We start from the raw sequence: 19,936 nt of genomic DNA on the forward strand, positions 1-19,936 counted from the left end.
TTGTTGGGCCGAAGGGCCTGTTTCCACACTGTAAGTAATCTAATCTAATCTAATCTAATCAAAGACCCGGGTTGTTTTCTTAAGTCCCTCATCTTTTAGAATGACCATGTTGGTTTCAGTTCTTTCATATGTAAATTGCAAAACTTTTTAAAAGTTACATTCTCAAATGAACGTTAACAATTGGTGTCATGTTGGCCCAGATAAAATATTGAAGGTGTGAGGTGCCCTGAGAGAGACGGTCTGTGCCACAATGGTCAGACTGTTTCTGATCAAAAAACTGGATTTACAGAATCCATTTACATGGATTCATGCAGTTTTTGAGCAAAATAAAATCTAATTCTACAAATACAAATTCCAACTTATAGACGTGTGTGTGCGCACATGGTGGGGGTGGTTAGGAGTGTCTGTGAGAGGTTGCGTGTGTGCATGAGAATGAGAGAGCTTGCATATGGGAGAGGGTCTGCGTGAGTGCGGCTGTGCACGTGGACCTATGTGCGCAAGCCTGCATCTGTGTATGTGCGTGTGTGTAGTGTGTACAGAGCCACCTGTAGTGTGACACGAACCCAAGGTCCCAACAACACACAAAGCCAACACACCAGGACATCCCATCACATCAAGCAATGCGACCCTGTGTTAGAACCCCTCTGGCTATGTCGAAGGCACCTTGAAACCCATTGTACAGGGGAACCAGAGCTTCTACAGTCACAACACTACAGATTTCTTACAGACAGTTACAGACTAGTCGACCCAGGAACATTCCTCATCAAAATGGATGTTTCAGCACTCTACACCAGCCTCCTCCACAATAATGGTATTGCGGCAACAGCCTCAGTACTCAACACTAACAATTGCCAATCTCCGAGAACTGTCTTACAACTCGTCCGCTTTATTCTCGACCACACATTTTCACCTTTGATAACCAGTTCTTCATCCAGACACATGGAACAGCCATGGGGACCAAATTTGCACCCGTGTGTCAACATTTTCATGCACAGGTTCAAACAAGACTTCTTCTCTATGCAAGGACATCCAACCTACAGTATATACCAGGTACACTGACGACATTTTCTTCCTCTGGATCCAAGGCAAAGAGTCACTGAAAAAAACTACACAGTGCTAGCAATAAGTTTCACCCCACCATCAAACTCACCACGGACTATTCTCAACTATCTGTTTCATTCTTGGACACATGCATCTCAGTCAAGATGGACACCTCAGCACCTCACTCTAACACAAACGTGGTCTGACGTGCCACAGGGAGAAACCTGTAATGACCTCCTCAGGAGACAGACATGAGCTGCAACCGACAAGATACCCTTCGTTGTCCAGTACTTCTCATGAGCTGAAAAACTATGCCATGTTCTTCGCAGTCTGCAACACATTATTAGCGAGGATGAGCACCTCGCCAAGACCTTTCCCCCTTCCCCACTTCTCACCTTTAAACAACCAAACCTCAAACACATCATTGTTTGTTGCAAACTGCCCAGCTTTCAGGACAGCACCATACAACCTTGTCATGGAAGATGCTGCAAGACGTGTCAGAGTGTCGGCACGAATACCATCATTACACATGGGGACACCTCACAGTGTACGCGACAGGTACTCATGTGACTCAGCCAACGTTGTCTTCCAAATATGCTGCAAACAAGGATGCCCTGAGGTATGGTACATCAGCGACACAGAGCAGAGGCTACGGCAACGAATGAATGGACACCGCACAACAATCAACATACAAGGGTGTTCCCTCCCAGGCGGCGAACACTTCAGTGGTCCAGGACATTTGACCTCAGAACTTCGGGTAACCGTCCTCCAAGGTGGACTTCGGGACAGATCAACAACAAAAAGTAGCCGAGCAGAGGCTGATAACCAAGTTCAGTACCCATGAGGATGGCCCCAACCAGGCCTTGGGTCTATGTCACACTGCAGGTGACCCCACCCCAACACACGCGCACACATACACGAAGGCACTCTCTTATACACAAGCTCTTTCATTCGCTCACACATACACTCCCACACTCAGATGCACCATCTCACAGACTTATATCCCTTTACACACACACAAACTCCATACTCACAGGGGCGCATGCACCCCCGCACACACACTCAGTTTGTGGTGTGAATTTGCACTTGCAGAATTACAGTTTACTTTGCTCAAAAACTTCATGAATCCATGTAAGATTCTGTAAATCTGTTTTTTAGATTAGAATCAGTCTGAACGTTGTGACACAGATGGTCTCACACAGGGCACCTCAAACCTTCAATGTATTATCTGGGCCAACATGACACTAATTGTTAAAGTTCGCTTGAGAATGCAACTTCTAAAGTTTTGCGATTTCCATATGAAAGAACTGAAACCAACATGGTCATTCTAAAAGATGAGAGACTTAAGAAACAACCCAGGTCTTTTTCAATATTTAATTTCAGTTACATCACACTTTTTGGATAGTTTGGACAGGCTGGGTTTGTTTCCAATGTAATTTCGAGGTGGGCAGACCTGACTCAAATGTGAATGAACCTGAGTGGTCTTTACAAGCCAGACATGGAAAAGATGTTTCCTCTTGTGCATCAGTTGAGAATAGAGACAAGCAGAATTTTATTCCAAGAGTTGTGCCTTGGGAACACACTTCCTCAAAAGACAACAGAGGTGGGGTCATGGAATATTTTGAAAGCAAGGCAGATCATTGTTTTTATTGGATAAGGGAACCAAAGCTTATTGAAGATTTGGAATTCAAAACATAAATACATCAGTCGTAACTTCTTGAATAGTGCAGCAGCTTGAGAGCTGAATGGTTTACTTGTGCCCCCAGCCCATATGCTTGCAGATTTGATGATTTCTCTTATTCGCTGTTGTATTCCATGTTTGCTGCCCATAGTTTCCTTACAGATATTTGTTCAGCTCTTTACTGTATATGCCTGTGCAATTCTTAAAACCAAAACATGGAAATTTAATTTTTTTCCTATAAAATTGATCCCAAATTCTACCAGTAGCAGGCTCTCATCAAATAATTCTGTGCACTCAGACATTAAACAACTGTTGACTTAACATGACACACATTTTCAATAATTAAAAATAGAAGTACTGCCAGGCACAAGCACTACATATTTTCCCCTGCTATGCTAGACTCAAGTCCTTGACCTTTCTGCAAAATCAATTTTTTGTTTGCAATTTCTGAAATGGTGCAACAACATGACTATCTGGTGGCAATGGTGTGAAAAGAAACAGCATCACTTCATACATTTTGTGTAATGTATTATTTATCAACATATTTCTACAAAAAGGATCAGATGTTCTAGAATATACACTAATTGGTACGACCCACCTATCTCACCAACAACATATCTGTAAAATAGCCTGAAACATACAGATGTATGGTACACATGAGGTTTTAAACTTCATATTCATGTTCATGTACCAAATGCTCTAGTTCTGGAGTGATAATACTTGTTAAGTCATTTAATGTTGTCCTGCATGGTTGTTTCACGACAGGTTATTAACTGTTTCCAATATAATTTAGAGGTTATTAGCTGAAAATTAGATGATGAGGTTGCACAGCAGGAAGGAACAGGCTTATTTCTCAGAGTTCTTGGTACCCAGACCCTTGGCTAGTCCCAAACATTGTTAGTTACTTAAACAGCAATCCAAATCCAATACTGACTGCCATTAAGAATTACATAATGGCTTGGCTTAGCTCTGGACTGCACATCTGACTGTCTCCATTTTTTTCTTATTCATGTTACTCTTGTCCATCTGGATGGACAAAGCTGTGACTTAGGAAAGGTACTATCTAAGGAGCCTTGATGAGTTTCTGCAGTGCATCTTGTCGCCTGCAACTGAACATCAGTGGAGATTTGGGGTAGGGGGGGAGGAGTGGATACTTGTGGATGTGGTGCAAATAAAGTAGGCTACTTTGTCTGGGTGATGTTGCATTTTTTGTGTTGCTGGAGCTACACACATCTGGAGAGGTGTGGAGAATCCATCACATTTTTGACTTGTGCCTTGTAGATGGTGGACAGGTTCTGGGGATTCAGGTGGTGAGTTACTCACTGCAAGGTTCCTCACATCAGACCTGCTCTTATAGATACTGTATTTAAATGGCCAGACCAGCTCAGTTCTGGCCAGCGGCAACCCCAGGGTGTTGATCGGTAACATATTTTATATTTTGATAACATAGATGACATACATCTATCAAAGATTTCAGTGGCTGCCTGACTGAACAAATGATTGAAAATATTCCTGCACATATTCATCAAAACTACAACAACTATGCAGAGTTCAACACCTCAAGTTAGATCAATTACGTAAAATTCCACATTTTACAAAGCAAATTGAAATCTACCAAGAACCAAACTGCTATAGAAACACAGTAACTCTGGCAGCATTTTTGGAGAAAAAGTGGAGAACACATTTTAAGTCCAGCATTTCTTCTTCAGAATACTTTTGCCAGACTGGCTGTGTTCCTCCAGCAATTTCTGCTTTTGTTTCAGACCTTGTAGCATCTGCAGTTTTTTGATTTATTGTCCTAAGAACGAGACATTTTCAACGTACGCAAACCATTAGGATTAGTCTGAGACTTCAACAAGAAATATTGTATGATCACAATTTTTCTTACCATCACATCATGTAATTGAAACTCGCACCCAGTAAATACACTTCAACACTGCACCTCAACACTTCACTGTCAGAGAATTATTCATATTTTATAACTCAACACACAAGACAACCATGACACCTTTCGTCAAAAAAGGGCAACACAAAATCTTTCTCTTCGCATGCACAAACCATGTTCACTCAATTAATTCAACAAAAATGTTATTTGTGGATTTGGGTAAAAGAAAATGACAATGAAAGCTTTAGGATTGTCAAGAAAATCCAGATGGCCCACTAAAGTCATGCAGGCCTACCATCCTCACCTGGACTAACTAACATATGACAGGCAAAATCAACGTTCCTGATGAAGGGCTTTTGCCCGAAATGTCGATTTTGCCTGTCCTCTGATGCTGCCTGAACTGCTGTGCTCTTCCAGCACCACTGATCCAGAATCTGGTTTCCAGCATCTGCAGTCATTGTTTTTACCTAACTAACACATGACACCAATCCTACATAACATGACTAATGCTCTTTGAAATACAAGGACCAATAATTGCATAGATTGATTCTTTACTTAAAAAAATCCTTCAGGAAAATATGTTCATTTTCTAAACTGGCTGGTGTGGAAAGAGACTTCAATTGTGATAAATAGGTTTCTTCTGATCGTGGACTAAAACACAAAACAAGGGTTCTTGCATCTGCAATGCTTGGACGAGAAGGCTTAATTTCAACAATATAGGTTCTAATTCATTTTAGATCCAAGCAAGACAAAAAGGAATATCTTAATAGCAAAAACTTTAAGCTGCAGAGGCATAGAGGGATGTAGGCGTATGCATGTGCATAAGTCACATTCACAGAATAGAGAACAAACATTTTTTTTTAAAAAAGTGATCAATGCGGTCACTTATCGAAAGGGAGATGGAAGATGAGAACCAAATTATGAGAGTTTGACTGTAAAATCTTCACTAGGCCGCATACTCTCAGTGTTAACCATCATAGCTCAGTAAATATGTATTGTCCGAGGGAGGGTAAAGTTTTCAGATTCAGCAGAATAATGCTGAAGGTTGGTTATGGCAGTAGGTTGCATTAACCTGCATTGCATTTCCCTAAGTTTAGAAGATTGACAGCTGATCTAATCAAGGTGTTTAAAATAATCAAAGGATTCAATAGGATAGGCAGAGACAAAAAGTTTCTTGTGGCTAGAAAATCCAGGACAAGTGCAATTACTTTGAATGCATAATAAGAATGAAATTAGGAAGCATTTTTTCCATACAAAGTTAAGTGCAAATTGAGAACTCACACCCATTAAAAGCGGTTGTGTTTAAGAGAGAGAATGATCAATTTTCACGAGGGGAGGATATTAACGGATAAGAAACCAAAGATGGTTAAAAGGAGTCGAGATTCAGAGTGGGCATCATCTAAGTATGTGGTTTCTCCATCAAAGTAACATGGACACACAGAATACAAACACACCCAGTGAATTTCCTAAGCACTGCAGTCAATGTGGACACATGGCACAAGTAAAAGGGAAAACTGAGGGACAAGCACTTTTTCAATCAGATATAGCATTAAGTAGCCAGTCTACAAATGTTACTGGTACTGGAAAAGCACAGATCAGACAGCATCCAAGCAGCAGGAGAATCAATGTTTTGGGTTTAAGCCCTTCATGAGGATATGTTCATAAGCCATTCCTGATGAAGGGCTTATGCCTGAAATGTCGATTCTCCTGCTCCACAGATGCGACCTGACCTGCTGTGGTTTTCCAGCAACATACTCTTGACTCTGATCTGCAGCATCTGCAGTCCTCACTTTCTACCAAAAATTACTGGTACTCTAGATTGGGGAAGCAAAAGTTAAAACATGAGAAAAACACAGGTATCAAATTTTATGCACTCAATGGAAATACTTACTTAATTTAGTCAAGTTATTTTAAAATATTTATCTTCCTCTGCAGATATTTAGAGATTACATGTTACTTGCATAACGCAGTGAAAGGTTTCCACTAATGAAATTCACTATATCCTACGTAAAATGCTGAAGAATTTAATAAAATCTGAGCACCAAGTCTTCAAATGAAAAATTTTTAAATCAACCACCTTGGACAAATTGTGACATACCTCCAGGGCAGGTGGGACTGGACGTACCTTAAATTCAAACTGAATAGCTTTAGTCCAGCCTTATTTTAGTCGATGATGCTAATACTGTTCTCAAACTCCCACTCCCTTAAAAAGTTAATACCTTGCACAATCATTACTTTCAGGAGGATTGCCAACAGCCATCACTGCTCACCACTAGATAAAAGTATATGGCTTTCTGAAGAGAGGAGAACAGAAACAATTCTTTCAAAAGAATATCATAACTTTAACTCTGTCTCAAGCAGAATTCTTTCTTGTCCCTCAACAAAAATCAGACAGATGGTCTGTACAAATTAAAATTTAACAACGAGAACTAACTGTACGATGAGTGGTCTCTGGCAGAAACAAGTTTAATTTTAGGAGATGCGTACCTGGAGGAGTGTATGCATCGAGTGATGAATGCACAAGCACAGAGCGTCTCTTCGAAGGCATCGGCATCTTTCGCTCTTTGTATTTGGCCAGAGCTGCTTGGACTGCTTCTGTGTGCAAATCTGTAGAGACAGGAAGATCAGCAGATAATATGAACAAACATATAAAGGAGAATCAATACTTCTTAAATCAAACAGCTTGAAGGCAGTCTTTTTAGGTACTGGGAGCCACTGCACTTTCGTTTATTCACGGTGTTTTGAATTTTGACCCCTCACTATGGAGTTCCCATGGAGTTGGCAGTCATGTCAAAGAATGTTCGCTGGTGGAGAGAAGAGGTGTAAAGAGGAGGAGAGGGAGGAAGGAGGAAGAGAGCGAGACAGGAAGGGAGGAAGGAAAGAGGAGACACAGCTACAGGAAAAAAGGGAAAATCAAAAGCAAACTCTTCCAAAGGGGTCTCAAATCACAAAGACGAATGTAAGCCCCATTCATGAATCAAACTGCAAGATATTTTACTAGAAAACTATTGAGGAAACAGGAATGGAATTTTATAATCATTGTACCATAAAACCTGAATAGTACTTAATCATAAAGATTGTAACTAAGAGTAGATGGTATTCTGAAACCTAAGTAGCTGACCTCTCAACAGCCAAGCAAAGAAGTAGCATGTCAAATCTGAATGATGTACTTATGTTTATGCCTTTTCAAAGGAGTGAGATCACTACAGCATTGGCAAACAACTGAGGTGACCAAGTGAAGTTATCGGAAATGCAGTTGTGCTCTTTTAATTTTCTATATTCAGTCAGCATCTTTGGAAATACCACTCAAATTTACAAAGTAATCAATATTTGATTATTAACCATATGCTGGGGTAAACCCAGTCTTAAAAAAAAATCACTTGCACACTGACTGGCTCAGGGGGAAGGGTAAAGGGAAACAGGACCTTCGTGATAGGATACTTGATAGATAAGGAGACAGATAGGAGATTCTGTGGCTGCAAACAGAAATCCAGGATGGTGTGTTGCCTCTGCTGTGCCAGGGTCCAGGATGTCTCAGAACAGCTGAAGAATGTTCTCACGGGGGAGGGTGAGTAGCCAGAAGTCACTGTGCACATTGGCACTAAAGACATGGGTAGAAATAGGGATGAGGTTCTGCAGACTGATTAGAGAGCTCGGAAAAAAAGTTAAAACCAGGATCTTGGTGATAATCTTTGGATTACTTCCAGGGCCACATGCTAGTGAAGGTAAGAACAGGAGAGCATGGCAGATGAATGCATGGCTAAAGAATTTGTGCAGTGGGCAGGGATTCTGATTTTTAGATCATTGGGATGTTTTCTGGGGCAGAGGTGACCTGTTCAAGAGGAACTGGTTGCATCTGAACTGGAGAGGGACCAATATCTTGGCCGCCATGTTTGCTCGTGCTGCAAGAAAGGGTTTCAACTAGAATGGTAGGGAGATGAGATCCTCAACAGCAGGGACACAAGCGTGAGGCTCAGTGGAGATACAATAATCAGAAATACTAAGTTGAAGAGAAAAGTCATGCTGGAACATGACAGGGAGCAAAGAAAGCCTGTTGGATTAAATTGCATTTATTTCAATGCTAGAAGGCTGACAGGTAAGACTGATGAACTCAGGGTGTGGACAGGTACGTGGGACTGGGATTGTTGCCATGACAGAAATATAGCTAAAGGAGCTTCATGTGCTGGGTATAGGCACATTAGGCAGGACAGAGGTGGTGGAAGTAGGGAAGAGAGGAGTTGTATTTTGATGAAGGTGAGTATCACAGCAGTAGTCAGACATGAAATAACTGAAGGATCATCCAGAGAGGCTTTGTGATGAAGCTGAGAAACACGAAGGGGATGGTGACATAATTGGGGTTGTACTATAGACCCCCAAATAGTCAATCAAAGTTAGAGGAACAAATATGCAGGGAGACTGGGGAGACTTGCAGGAGTAATAAGGTTGTCTTAAAAGGGAATTTTAATTTTCCTAACATAGACTGGGACTGCCAGAGCGTTAAGGGCTTAGATGGAGTGGAATATGTTAAGTGTACCCAGGAAAGTTTCCTCAGGCAGCATATAGAGAGCCCTACTTGGGAAGGGGCAAAACTCAACCTACTCTTGGGAAATAGGGCAGGACAAATGACGGAGGTGACAGTGGGGCAGCACATTGGGATCAGTGACCATCGTTCCATTAAATTTTAAAACAATTAAGAGGGACAAAACTGGTCCACAGGTTCAAGTTCTAAATTAGGCAAATTTAGTCAGGAGCTTGCAGGAGTTCATTGGAGTAGTTTGTTTGAGGGCAAAGGGACATCGGACAAGCCTTTAAAAGTGAGATAGCTAGAGTTCCTGCTCATAGGAACATATAGACCTTGAACTGCAAGGTTGGCAGGAATAGAAAGCCCTTGATGTCAAGAAATATTGAAGCTTTAACCAGAAGAAAAAGGTAATGTGGCTCAGGTACAGGCAGCTGGGATCAAGGGAATCCTTGGAGGTACGCAGGTAATACATGAGTTTACTGAAGGAGGAAATCAGGGTGAAAAGGAGGCACAAGATAACTTTGGAAGAAAGTGAGGACTGCAGATGCTGGAGATCAGAGCTGAAACTGTGTTGCTGGAAAAGCGCAGCAGGTCAGACAGCATCCAAGGAGCAGGAGAATCGACGTTTCGGGCATGAGCCCTTCAGGAATCCTGAAGAAGGGCTCATGCCCGAAACGTCGATTCTCCTGCTCCTTGGATGCTGCCTGAGCTGCTGCGCTTTTTCAGCAACACAGTTTCAACAAGATAGCTTTGGTTGAGAAGATTAGGGTGGATCCAAAAAGGTTCTTTAAGTATACTAAAGGAAAAATATTGAGAGAAAATAGGGTCCCTCAGGAGCAAAGTGGACATTTTGTGGAGGACCACAGGAGATGGGTGAGGTCCTCGATGAATATTTCTCCAGTTTACCATGGAGAAAGACATGACGACTTAGGAACTTGGGAAGTTAGCGATAATATCTTGACAGCCCATATCACAGTAGAGGACGTGTTAGATGTTTAAGAATGTATGACGGTGGATACATCTCCTGGTCCTAACCAGATAGATTCCAAGCACACTTCAAGAGGCTAGAGAAGTAGTTGTGGGGGGCCTGGCTGAAATGTTTGCATCATCGTTAGCTATGCGTGAGGTCACAGAAGACTGAAGAGGGTAGTGATCATTGTGCCATTATTCAAGATGGGTTGCAAAGAAAAGCCTGGGAATTACAGTCAAGAAAGATGAACATTTGTGGTGGATAAGTTACTTGAGAAGATTGAGAGACAGAGTTTGATTAAGAGTAGGCGGCATGGCTTTGTGAGTGGGTGATCATGCCTCACAAACGGATTATAATTCTTTGATGAAGTTGACAAGAGCAGGGCAGTAGACGTAAACTGTATGGATTTCAGTAAAGCCATTCATAAGGTTCCATATTGTAGGCTGCTCTGGAAGGTTCGATTGCATGGAATCTCGGGTGAACTGGCAAACTGGATACAAAATTGGCTTGATGTGAGGGAGCAGAGAGTAATAGTGGAAGCATGCTTGCTGGATTGGAGACCTGTGACTAGTGGAGTGCCTCAGGGGTCAGTGCTGGGTCCACTGCTGTTTATTTTCTATATCAATTATTTTGATGAGAGTATACAAGGCACGATTAGTACGTTTGCTGATGACACTGAAACTGGCATTGTCGTGGACAGCGAGGTAGGTAATCTGAATTTGCAGCAAGACTTTGATCAGCTGGGGAAATAGGCTGAAAATCGGCAAATGGAGTCTAATATAGAGAACAGTGAAATCTTGCATTTTGGAAAGTCAATTCTAAGTCGGGGTTTCATGGGGAATAGTAGGGCTTTAAGGTGTGTCGTGGAAGGTTAAGGAGTCACGTTCACAGTTTCCTTAACCTCGAATCACAGGTAGACAGGATAGTGAAGAAGTCTTTTGACACATTGGCCTTCATCAGTCAGGGCATTCAGTACAGAAGTTGGGAAGTTATGTGCAGTTGTCCAAGACGTTGGAGAGGCTGAGCCTATTCCTGATGAAGGACTTATGCCAGAAATGTCGATTCTCCTGCTCCTCGGATGCTGCCTGACCTGCTTTTCCAGCACCACACTCTCGACTCTGATCTCCAGCATCTGCAGTCTTCACTTTCTCCCAGTTGGGGTACTGTGTTCAGTTTTGGTCACCTTCCAATAGGAAGGATGTTATTAAACTGGATAGAGTGCAGAAGAAACTTACAAGGATGTTGCCTGGGCTCAACAGTCTGAGTTATAGGGAAAAGTCGGACAAGCTAGGACTGTTCTTTAGAGCAGAGGAGACCGAGGGGAGCTCTTATAGAGGCATACAAGATCATGAAAGACATGGATTGGGCGAATGCACTCAATCTTTTTCCCCAGAGTCATGGAATCGAAGATTAGAGGGCATCAGTTTAAGGTTAGACGGGAAAGAATAAAAGGGAACTTGAGGGGCAACTCTTTTTTTAAACACAGACAGTGGTATGCATATGGAATGAGCTGACAGCAGAAGTGGTTGAGGCAGGTACAATAACAATATTTCCAAGGCATTTGGATAAACACATCGATAGAAAGGAAGGATTAGAAGGTTATGGGCTGAGTGCAGGGAAATGGGGTTAGCGTGAATGGACATTTTGGTCGACATGGACACATCTGGGCCAAAGGGCCTGTCTCCACGCTGTAGGACTCTATGACTATAAATATTCACAGCAACTTTGTGCTGAGGGGGTGTGTCTTCAGTTCCAATGCTAATTCCAATAAAAAAAAACCCAACACCAGATAGGGAGATCATTCCTCAACACTCATTTACATAGAGACACAGCAGATAATTGCAGGATATGGCCATTTGGCCCTTTGAGGCTGCTCTCCATGATTCATCACAATCAGGCTGATCATCCAACTCAACAGCCTAATCCTGCTTTCTCTCCATAACAATAGACAATAGACAATAGGTGCAGGAGTAGGCCATTCAGCCCTTCGAGCCTGCACCGCCATTCAATATAATCATGGCTGATCATTCCTAATCAGTATCCTGTTCCTGCCTTATCTCCAGAACCCCTGATTCCACTATCTTTGAGAGCTCTATCCAACTCCTTCTTAAATGAATCCAGAGAGTGGGCCTCCACTGCCTCCTGTGGCAGAGCATTCCACACAGCCACCACTCTCTGGGTGAAGAAGTTTCTCCTGAGCTCTGTCCTAATTGGTCTACCCCGTATTTTTAAGCTGTGTCCTCTGGTTCGGCACTCACCCATCAGTGGAAATATGTTTCCTACTGCCAGAGTGTCCAATCCTTTCATAATCTTATACGTCTCAATCAGATCCCCTCTCAATCTTCGAAACTCAAGGGTATACAAGCCCAGTCGCTTCAGTCTTTCAGTGTACGGTAATCCTGCCATTCCAGGAATTGACCTCATGAACCTACGCTGCACTCCCTCAATAGCCAGAATGTCTTTTCTCAAATTTGGAGACCAGAACTGCACTTACGATGAACGTGATCAATGTTTTGGCATCAACTACTTCCTGTAGTAATGAATTCCAGCCTCACCACTCTTTGGGTGAAGAAATGGTGCACCCCAACTGTCCTCACACTGTGATCATTTGTTCTGGAGGCACTCACCATCAGGAACATTCTCCCTGCATCTAACTGGTCTCGTCCTGTTCGAATTTGCGCAGTCTCTTTGAGGTCTCACCTCACTGATCTGAACTCCAGCAAAAACAATCCTAATCTCGTCAATGTCTCCTCATACATCAGTCACACCATCCCTGAAATCAGCCTGGTAAACCTTTGCTGCATTTCCACGAGAGCAAGAAAAGGAGACTAAAACTGAGCACAATATTCTAGGTGTGGCCTCACCAAGGCCCAGTATAACTCCAACAACACATCACTGCTCCTGTACTTGAAACCACTTGCAACGAAGGCCAACAAACCATTTGGCTTCTTCACTGCTTGCTGCACCTGCATGCTTACCTTCAGCAACTGGTACCCAAGGATACCCAGGTCCCACTGCAGACTCCCTTCTCCCAATTTATAGCCATTCAGGCAGTAATTCTGCCTTCTTGTTTTTGCTCACACTTATCCAAATTATCCTGCATTTGCCCAACCTGTCCAATCATGCTGAAGGACCCCTGCATCCCCGTCAAAGTTCACTCTCCCTCAAATTGGTGTCATCTGCTACCTTTGACATGTTCCATTTTGTTCCCTCGTTCAAATCATTAATATATATCGTGATTGGCTAGGGTCGGAGCACTGATTCCTGTGGCACCCCACTAATTACTGTTGGTCAATTTGAAAAGGACCCATTAACTATTACTGTTTCCTCCGAACCATCTCAATACACTTCTCTGAATCCCATGCACTTTAATCTTACACAATCTATCTCTTATGCAGGGCTTTGTCAGACATTTTCTCCAAGTCCAAATATACCACATTGACTGGCTCCCTCTTGTCAACTCTACGAGTTAGATCTTTATACAATTCCAACAGATTTGGCGAGCACGATTTCCCCTTCAAAAATCCATGCTGTCTGTGTCCGATTCTGCCACTGCTTTCCAAATGCTCTGCTTTCAAGTCTTGGATAATGGATTAAAGGCTAACTGGTCTACAATTCACTGGTTTCCCTCTATCTCCCTTTTTGAATATTAGCTACCCTCCAATCTGCAGGGAATCTTCCAGAGTCTATAATCCTGGAAGATGACCACCAATGCATCCACTATTTCTAGAGCCACCTCCTTAAGTACTCTGGGATGTACATCGCCAGGCCCTGCAGATTTGTCCATCTTCAATCCCCTCAATTTTTCCATCATCATTTATCTACTCATATTGATCTCCCTCAGTTCTTCCCTCTCACAAAATCTTGTATTCACCATAATTCCTAGTATCCGATTTGTCCTGTTTTGTGAAGACAAGAACCAAAGTGTGTATTCATTTGGTCAGCCAGTTCTTTCTCCCCTATTATATATTCCCCATTTGTCTGTGGGTACCTACATTTGTCTTCACTAATCTCTTTCTCTTCTCATACCTTGAGAAACTTTAAGTGTCAGCCTTTATGTTCCGTGCAAGCTTACTTTTGAACTCTATTTTCCTCTTCTTAATCAATCCCTTTGTCCTCCTTTGATGAATTCTCAACTGCTGCCAATTCTCAGACCTGCTATTTTTCTTGGCCAATCTGCATGCTTCTTTCTTGCACTGGATACGAGCTCTAATTTCCTTGGTAAGCCATGGATTGGCCCTCTTACCCATTTTGCTTTTGTACCAAACAGGCGCAAACAGTTGTTGCAGGTACCCCGTGCGTTCCTTGAATGTACACCATTGTCTATCCACTGTGATCCCTTGAAGAAACTCACCCAATCTATCAAGACCAACTGACACCTCATATCTTCACATTAAGATTCAGTACCCTAGTCTCAGATTCGACTACCTTACCCTCCAGCTCGATAAAAAATTCCATGTTATGGTCATTCATCCTCAAGGGGTCTCACATCTAGATTGGCAATGATTCAGTACACGGTGAGAATATCAGTCGAGCGTAATCACAAAAGACTGATTTGCTTTGAATTGGATTGGTAAATGTGAATCTGTCAGCTACTGGACTAGGTACAGGACACCTTACCCTGCTTGCAAATCCTTGCAACACAACAGAGAAGACAAAGTTGTAGTGTGAGCTCTAAATATGTTACCTTTGTTCACCACACAAGATATGTGAAATTGGATCTGTTCATAATAACAGTAAAACCACAACATGTGACGAGGACAACCATCTGACATGATCGGAGCTACAAATAATTTATCAAGAATTGCACATCTCTTCTTTTGATAATATGGTCCAAACATTTCAACTATGTAAATAGTTCCTTGAAGTGGAATATCACACAGGCACAAGGAACAGTCTTTCATTACAGATACAATGCCCGATAATGTCAGAAGTATAAACCATACATGGCCCTTATACCTAAAATTAACACTTGCCATTTGTTGATTAGAACCCTAAAGAGGAATAGAACACTAGCTGGACTACTGGCCATGTAATCCAATGTATCTACAGAAACTGACAAATACCTCATCAAATTTTGACCATATGTTTGAGAGGTATGGACATACAAATTTTCCATTAATAACCAATTGGAGCGGTCAATGGAAGAATAATAATCAGGAATAGATAGGAATTTGAGGCTCTGAATCTCTCAGCCATGGATCAGTTGCGACAAACCAGGAAATTCTGAAAGTCTGTACATGATTTGTACTGATCTAGTTAGTCCAGCTGAAACAGAAGTTGAATCAAAATAGTGTCTTATTATATTAATTTACAGCAAGAAAACACAAAGAACAAGCAAAATAATGACTACTAATTTTCCAAGGCAAAGAAGCCCACTTGACTGGCAACATACCCACCCTACTACTGACGCACAGCACAGGTAGTTCTCCTATAATGTCACAGTAGCATTCCAGTCAAGTCTTGCTTTATAGAAATAATAGGGCCTATGGGAAAGGCAGAATTAGAGGCAGCCAGCAAAAAATAATCACTCATGATTGCTCAAAGATAACCAAAAGCCTGATACAAAATATAGCATAGCCTGAATGAAGGTTTAACTCATACTTATTCATGAAACAAAGGTAAATTTAACACATGATATTGAAAAAGTATTGTTAATGCAGGGAGAGGGTCGTCATCATCACCATTACCACCTTCAGGTGCAGGTGTGGTTGTGGATGGCTGTGGTTAATTGCCTTCTGACTGTTTCTTGGGGGTTGGTTTAGATTGTGAGACATGCAGGTACAAGAACAAATTAGAAAGACAATGGTACGTATAAGAGTAAAGCAGTCCTTGCAATCAACACTCTCAGCACCAAGGACCCAGATTCAATTCCCGCCTTGGGCAACTGTCTGTGCAGATTCTCCCAGTGTCTGCTTGGATTTCCTCCAGGTGCTCCGGTTTCCTCCCACAGTCCAAAGATGTGCAGGTTAGGTGAATTGGCCATGCTAAATTGCTCATAGTGTTAGGTGGATTAGTCAGGGGTCAATGTAGGGGAATGGGTCTGGGTGGGTTGCTCTTCGGAGGGTCAGTGTGGACCTGTTGGGCCAAAGGGCCTGTTTCCACACTGTAGGGAATCTAATCAATCTAATCTAATGTAACATTCATTAGTTTAATTTTTGAGGTGAAACTACTCAATGTACAATACTATACCTCTCGTTCTTGCAGCAGCTGACATCACTGCGTGCGCAGAACCAACATGCGAAACAACTGTCACTGGAATCGCACGATTGCAGACAGAGATAAGTGATATCGAAAATACCATTCCCCAATTCTTCAGCGACGCTAGCACCAAATTGCGCTGCCGAAACATGCTTTATACAAGAATTACCTGAAGCTTCAGTGTCTACCCACTAGAAAATACCCTGCAGACATTTGGCAAGGTTCCTTGGACAGTAGTTGGCACAGATTTGGGAAGCATTATCTGGAAGGACAAGAGCATCAGAGACACAGAAGCAGCACCTGCAAGCTCCCTTCCAGTCACTCATCATCTTGACTTTGGAATATTTCACAAAGCCTTTATTGTCACTGAACAAAACTGTGGAACTGCCTCCCTAAGATCATTGTGGACTTTACCTACACCATACCGACTGCAGTAGTTCAAAAAGGTACCTCACCAGCACCATTGTGGGAATAATAACAGCCCAGTCATCAAAGCTTTCATCCTATGAATTTAAAACAAAAGCTGGCACTGCTATTATCAGTTACCTTTCATAAATTTCTATGCATTTATTAGATGCAATTTTCTTCAGTGTCTCAGGGCAAGAGCCTGAAAACAACCTGTTAATTTGGTTCACATGTCTTAATATGGGTTCCTCAAAACAAATAGTACCTTAAATATTAACTCTGCTTTCTCTGCACAGATGCTGCCCGACCTGAATTTCTTTCCAGCAATTTGTTTATTTTTCTGATTTCCAGCATCTGCAGTTCTTTGCTTCCCACCCGCACCAAAACTAATTTCTTCCTCTCAAACATCATTACATCCTTCTGCAGCTTTCTTCCCACTGACTTGTAAGAGTACAAGAACTTATCCACAACCCTGACTGCTTGCAAACTAGTTAATACACCACTGCTCTGCTTGAGCCTGCTTTTTGCACCTCTGTCTCTCTATTGTAAACTTCAAGTCAGCAAACTCCTCAGTAATTATGTCCCCAAGTGGATTGCTGGTTATTTAGCTACAATCATAAAAGTTATAATAAGTGCTGTTTTGAATTCACTTTTCAAAATGAATTCCTGACCTATTAAAAATAAAACAAGTCAACCTTCACAGACTGAAAAATTAATTTTTCTCTGGGCTGCACGGTGACGCAGTGGTCAGCACTGCTACCTCACAGCGCTAGGGACCTGGGTTCAATTCCAATTCCAGCCTTGGGTGACTGTCTTTGTGGAGTTTGCACATTCTCCTACTTTCTGCGTGGGTTTCCTCCGGGTGCTCTGGTTTCCTCCCACAGTCCAAAGATGCGCATGTTAGGTGAATTGGCCATGCTAAATTGCCCATAGGTTAGGTGCATTAGTCATGGGTAAATGTAGAGAAATTAGTCCGGGAGGATTGCAGTTCAGAGGGCCGGTGTGGACTTGTTGGGCCGAAGAACCTGTTTCCACACTGTAGGTAATCTAATCTAATCTACTTTAGAACACCAGTTCCCAAATAACATTGATATATTATAAACCTTCACCACACTAGAACATGTCACCTTGCAAACGAACATCTGGAGTTCACATTATCGAATAAATCTGTGCTGTACTCCCAAGGTTAATAAATACCAAAGTGGATGACCTCAGTTGCATAGAAAATTAAGATAAATAAGAAAAAGTGCACTTATAAAAAGGCATCAGGTATTAAATAAAATTAGAAACCAAACCAAACTAAACATGCTAAGTTCTGAAGACCGAAAAGACAGATATAAGGGAGAGAGTAAAAGGAAACTGCCTGCTAACAGTCTTCTATAGGCGCACAGATGATAAAATGGTGTGAAGAGATGTAGTAAAACTAATGAGAAGCCATAAGAGGATTTATACATGAAAGCAGAGGGTAAAGCTCTGTATTATAGGAGTAATTTCCATCTGCCTTTAACAAGGAAGATGCTGCCATTGCCCTGGTAAAAGGGGAGTAATTCACATACTTGAATAGTATAAAGGTCAAAAAGAGGATGTAGTAACAGATTGTAAAAGAGGTTAATGAAGGCAATGCTGTTAATGTGGTGAACATGGACTTGTAAAAAGATGTTTGATACAGTGTGCATCAGAGATTTATGAGCCAGGTTATAGCTCATGGGGAAAAAAGAAACATCAACATGGATTAGGAACTGAATGAGGCACAGAAAACAGATAATAGTCAATGGAATTTTTTTGGGGTAGGGTGTTTAGAGTGGATTTCTTCAGAGGTCAGTGTTGGGGTCCTTGTGTTTTCTGTAATAAAATTACACACACCTTAATTCCAAAGTTTGCAGATGATTCAAAACCTGGAACAACTTAATTGTGAGGCAGACAAAGTGTGATAAAAATGAACACAGGCAAGTTGGTGGAATGAGTGGGCAGGTGGCAGATGGGTTTTAATGTGGAGAAATGTGAAATTATGCATTTTGATACAAAATACATGGGAGTAACAATATAAAATAAAAGTTTTGATTTTCAAGGGGGTGCAGTGGCAAGGAGGCCGGAAGTGTATATGCACGTGTCATGAACTGGAAGGTAATGAAGCATACAATATCCTGGACTTGTACTCCTGGAGACTGGAGTACAAATGCAAGGACATGATGCTGAATGTACACTGGTCACTAATTCTACTTCAGCTAGAGTATCGCGTTCAATTTTAGGCACCATATGTTTGGAAATCTGTGAATGATTTAAAGGAATCGCAGAAAAATTTCACAAGAATGGTTCCATGGATGAGGAATTTCAGTGAAGACGACAGATGGTTTTTCTTGGAGAAAAGGCAACTCAGCAAAAACTTAGTCAAAATCACGAAGGGTCTGGACAGATTGGTTGGGAAGAAACTTTTACCACTTGTGGAAGCAGCAAGAATTAGAGGACATAGATTTAATAATCAGTACAAGCCAAAGTGATAAGAGTCTAAACTTATTCATACAGCAACAACTGTAGTGTGGTGCAGAGCAATTCAATTGAGATTTTCAAAAGGGAGCGAGACCGCTATCTGAAAGGAAATATAGTGCAGAGTTACAGAGACAAGGTGGTAGAATGGCATAAACTAAGTCACTCATTCAACAATTTGTGCAAAAAACAGTGGGACAAACAGCCTCCTTCTGACTTGAAATATCTGTGCATCTACGAAATTCGTTCAGGCTATAAAGTTTGCGCGCTGAGCTGGAATGTTTGTTTTTAGACATTTTGTCACCATACTTGGTATCATCATCAGTTTCCTCAGAAGCACCGCTATTATGTCCCGCTTTCTAACTACAGGTCTTTTTCTCTTAAGATAGGGGATATCATATCCGGTTCTTTTTATCAGAGGTTGGTAGATGGGTCTCAATCGGTGTGTTTATTGATGGAATTCCAGTTTGAATGCCAGGCCTCTAGGAATTCCCAAATCGAGCTGCTGTTTGGCATGAGGATGGATGTGTTGTCCCACTCGAAGTGGTGTTCTTTGTCTGTAAGGATACTAGTGGTAGCGGGTCAGCTCTTTTGGTGGCTAGTTGGTATTCATGTATCCTGGAGGCTAGTTTTCTGCCTGTCTGATGTAGTGTTTGTTACATCAGACAGGGAGAAAGAAGGAAAGAAGGGAGAGGAGAAGAGGGAGAAAGAAGGGAGGGAGAGGAGAAGAGCGGGGGGGAGGGAGCG

General features: G+C 41.9%; 1 protein-coding gene across 3 annotated transcripts in view; it reads right to left on the reverse strand.

The window, feature by feature from the left end:
• The window catches only part of LOC122551395 (disco-interacting protein 2 homolog A-like), a 278,397-nt gene that overhangs the window by 130,498 nt on the left and 127,963 nt on the right, over positions 1-19,936 (reverse strand). For 2 of the 3 annotated variants that reach the window (XM_043693215.1, XM_043693216.1), the window contains exon 4: positions 7,095-7,214. In XM_043693215.1, coding sequence (XP_043549150.1) covers positions 7,095-7,214 — 120 coding nt within the window. Of the gene's footprint in view, positions 1-7,094; positions 7,215-15,498; positions 15,584-19,936 lie in introns of those variants that run through there. The other variant, XM_043693217.1, reaches the window with a different exon arrangement.

The sequence above is a fragment of the Chiloscyllium plagiosum genome, chromosome 7 (assembly GCF_004010195.1).
Source record: "Chiloscyllium plagiosum isolate BGI_BamShark_2017 chromosome 7, ASM401019v2, whole genome shotgun sequence".
NCBI classification, from domain to species: domain Eukaryota; kingdom Metazoa; phylum Chordata; class Chondrichthyes; order Orectolobiformes; family Hemiscylliidae; genus Chiloscyllium; species Chiloscyllium plagiosum.